Here is a 3831-nt window from a genome sequence, read left to right on the forward strand (position 1 = left end):
AAAAAATGCATATTTGGTGGAAAGTGTTTTAAGATATCAGCAGAAGGGCTGAGAAAAAAAGCCGCTGCTGCAGAAGGAATCTAAAGGGAGGGTCTCCCTGCAGCTGCCAACCCCCATCCCTCACTAAGTTCAAGGTCTAATCTTAGTCAACGGTCGCCCAGGATGGCACCAAGCGCACATTTGTTTCTTTGTACCGACAATCGCCCGGGCTCCTTTTAGCCTCCCGCTCGGCTGTCTTTTAGGTTTCAAATTGTATTGAAGTGAGGATTTGAAGGGGACGGGTTGGCCGCTGTCCCGAGAGGAGCGAAATATCCCGTCCCTTAGAGGAGGTCCGGGACCGGCGCGCAAGGCAATCTCGGGTTCAAGGCTCATCGGCCCTCAGTCCATCCCCCGCCCGCGACTCCCCCCACCCGCTCCCCACCCGCCGCGCCGGGCTCGCTCCCTCCCACCGCGCCTGCCTGTTCCCTGCGCCCGCCCCCCGCTGCCTCCGCCCCCTCCCATTCGAACCCGCGTCCCCTCCATCCCACGCCGACTGCGCTCCAGCCGCGCCGCCGCCGCGCTTCCCGCCCTCGCCCAGAACCGCGCCGCTGCCCCCGCCGCCCCGAGTCCTCCGGCCCCGCCGCCCCCGCCGCCCTCGCCTGCCGCGGAGCCCCGGACTCGGAAGGCTCCGCGCCCCGCGATCGCCCCCGACTCCCGCTCCCCGAGAGCCCGCGCTCCCGCCTGACTCTGAGCCGCCGTCCCCGCCGCCGCCACGGCCAACCCGGGAGCCACGCGCCGCCGCCGCCACCGCCGCGCCGCCGCCCCGGCTCGCCCGCCGCCCCCCATGGCCAGGCAGCCAACAGGTAGCAGGAAGCGGAAAGCGGCCGACGGGGCCGCCGCCGGCTCGTCGGCGCGGGGCCCGGGGGCGGCGGGCGAGGGCCCGCTGCTGCCCAAGAAGCAGAGGCGGCCGGCGGCGCGGCGCTCGCTGGTGCCCTACCTGGCGGCCCGCGAGGCGGGCGCGCGGGGCCGCGCGGGCTTCGAGGGCGAGCTGCGCGCCTACGCGGTGCACAAGCTGCCGGGGCTGCTGCGGGAGCGCGAGCTGGCCCTGGGCACCCTCAACAAGGTGTTCGCGTCGCAGTGGCTGAGCGCCAGGCAGGTGGTGTGCGGCACCAAGTGCAACACGCTCTTCGTGGTGGACGTGCAGTCGGGCCAGATCACGCGCATCCCGCTCATGCGGGACCGCGCCCCCGAGCTGGGCCGCGCGCAGCCCAGCTGCGGCATCCACGCCATCGAGCTGAACCCCTCCAGGACGCTGCTGGCCACCGGCGGCGAGAACCCCAACAGCCTGGCTGTCTACCAGCTGCCCACCCTCGACCCCCTGTGCCTGGGCGACCGCTTCGGCCACAAGGACTGGATCTTCGCCGTCGCCTGGATGAGCGACACGGTGGCCGTCAGCGGGTCCCGAGACGGCACCGTCGCTCTCTGGAGAATCGATCCCGACACGTTCAACGGCAGGAGCGCCTGGCACGACGACGCGGGGCTCCCCGTGTACGCCCACATCCGTCCCAGGAACTTGGAGACCATCCCCAGGTCCAGCACCAACCCCAGGAACCGAAAGGTGCGCGCCCTGGCCTTTAACCACAAGAACCAGGAGCTGGGCGCGGTGTCCCTAGACGGCTACTTCCACCTGTGGAAAGCCCGGGGCGCGCTGTCCCGGCTGCTGTCCATCAAGCTGCCCTACTGCAGAGAGAACGTGTGCCTGACCTACTGCGAGGAGCTGTCCCTCTACGCCGTGGGCTCGCAGTCCCACGTCTCCTTTCTGGATCTGCGCCAAGGTCACCAGAACCTTCGGCCCATGTGCTCCCGAGAGGGCGGCACCGGCGTGCGCTCGCTCAGCTTCTACCAGCACATGGTCACCGTGGGCACCGGCCACGGCTCCCTGCTCTTCTATGACGTCCGCGCGCAGAAGTTCCTGGAGGAGAGGGCCTCGGCCGGCCCCGACTGCTCCCCGGGGCCCACCGGGAGGAAGCTGCGGCTCACCTGCGGCAGGGGCTGGCTCAGCCACGACGACCTGTGGGTCAACTACTTCGGGGGCTGGGACGAGCTCCCCAACGCGCTCTACACCCACTGCTACAACTGGCCCGAGATGAAGCTCTTCGTGGCTGGGGGGCCCCTCCCTTCGGGCCTCCACGGCAACTACGCGGGCCTCTGGAGCTAAGGGTGCCCACTGCCTTCTCCAAGTGCCCAGATGCTTTCCGTAGCCCCCTCTCGGTTTCCTCCTGCACCGTGTGTTTGTGCTGTTAGCTCTGTGTGGCTTTAGTCATCCAGGTGGAACTGCCCAACTTTCCCCCACTTGGTGTATTAAGCAGAGAGGGGCGGGGGAGAGGGAGAGAGAGTTGTCCTTCAGGCAATCAAAACTTGGCTTTAATACTTTTCTACGACTCTTTAACACCATCTCTTTTGATTCTCATAGCAAGATTTTTGGCTCATTCTTACCTGCGTCCTCTCTTTGAGTCATTTATATATTCTCTCTAACGCCATGTAGTCATGGTTTTACAACTCTGTATATTTTCTTTTTTGTTATCACTACTTCATTAATACTGTTTTTAGTTATTTTTTTCATTTCAGATACATGGTATATTAAGGACATTTTTAACCGGGTTTGTACATCTGTTCTGGAAAGCTAGCCATAGTTTTATAGCATTGTTCCAATTGGAAACTACATTCCAAGTCCTAGATTATCAACTTTTGGAGACATTCCATTTGCAAATTGTAGTCTGAGTGTTTATAGTTTGTAAGTTGTTGGTACTAAATGTGCTTTTTTAAAAAGTTTATTCTCTTTGGGAAGAAAAAAAAAAAAAGTCACAGAATCTTGTTTTTGTACCAAAATCTCAATCGGTCAGAATACTTTAGGAATGCGAGGGTTCTGCTGATTGAATGTAAAGAATTAAGCTGAAAACCTAATCAGTCTTTTTCTTCTTCAATCCTTATTTAAGTTTTTATGACGTGTTGTTAAATAGATAAATGACAGTGTATTTTTTCACTTCTTGCCTTAGTACTATCAAGAATTGTGAGTATGTCAGAATGTTTGTTGTTTAAGGAACTTGCACAGAGTTTCAGTGCCATCATTCGAAGCAGGGACTGTAAGTGTAAAATTTGTAGAATGTATGGCAAGCTGGGAAGAATGTATACCGATCCAGGGTACAGACTGGATAATTTTGCTGTTACTGCTTTTAATACCAAATATTATATTCGAGCATACTTTAAATTTTCCAATCCTGCCTAACAGTGAAGTCACAAGGAAAAAAAATAAAAAACGCAAAGAAGAAAAGTGAGCCCAGCTCCTCCTCCTTTTGAAAAAGATTCTTCATTTGTAAAGTCCAAATCAATATTATTTTGTGAATGTCAAAGATTCTTACCTAAAGTAGAATCAATATATTAGTAAAAAAGTAGTGGTGTTATAACCCTCATGTTATAATACACGATCATCAAGGACACGAGAATTTTTTTTTCAAGAAGATGGGCTGGTGGTTAAAACTAAATGGGATTAGGTTGAAGAAAAAGTACTTTGGGGCTCAGATAAATGCAAATCGCGGATTGTTAGGAAAACAGGTTGTATTTCTCCCTATGTGAGAATATTGGAAGTGACAGGGGAGACGACCTTTCTCAAAACTGGCCAGGTTGTGCTGACCTTGGATTAGTATTGTGGCGTCTTTTTCCTTAAGTACTTTGGCACTCAGATGCTGCCTTGGTGTCGATGAACCACAGGCTGTTCAGTTGCATATCTGAACCAAGTAATGTAATGAGCTGTACTAAAAATGAGTTTAGAAATACAGAAAAAAAGCTTTTGTT

The 3831-nt window shown here is 55.7% G+C and overlaps 1 protein-coding gene across 1 annotated transcript; it reads left to right on the forward strand.

Moving 5' to 3' along the window:
• The first annotated feature begins 823 nt into the window (after nt 1-823).
• LOC107524987 (DDB1- and CUL4-associated factor 12-like protein 2) lies at nt 824-2365 on the forward strand. Its single transcript, XM_087829274.1, has one exon. The coding sequence runs from the start codon at nt 824-826 to the stop codon at nt 2195-2197; it is 1374 nt and encodes a 457-aa protein (XP_087685400.1). The 3' UTR covers nt 2198-2365.
• The last annotated feature ends 1466 nt before the right edge of the window (nt 2366-3831 follow it).

This window comes from Miniopterus natalensis, chromosome X (assembly GCF_054644295.1).
Source record: "Miniopterus natalensis isolate mMinNat1 chromosome X, mMinNat1.hap1, whole genome shotgun sequence".
Lineage (NCBI taxonomy): Eukaryota > Metazoa > Chordata > Mammalia > Chiroptera > Miniopteridae > Miniopterus > Miniopterus natalensis.

What these genes read in the sequence shown, in the direction of transcription:
- LOC107524987 (XM_087829274.1), top strand. Translation starts at nt 824, where the DNA reads ATGGCCAGGCAGCCAACAGGTAGCAGGAAGCGGAAAGCGGCCGACGGG.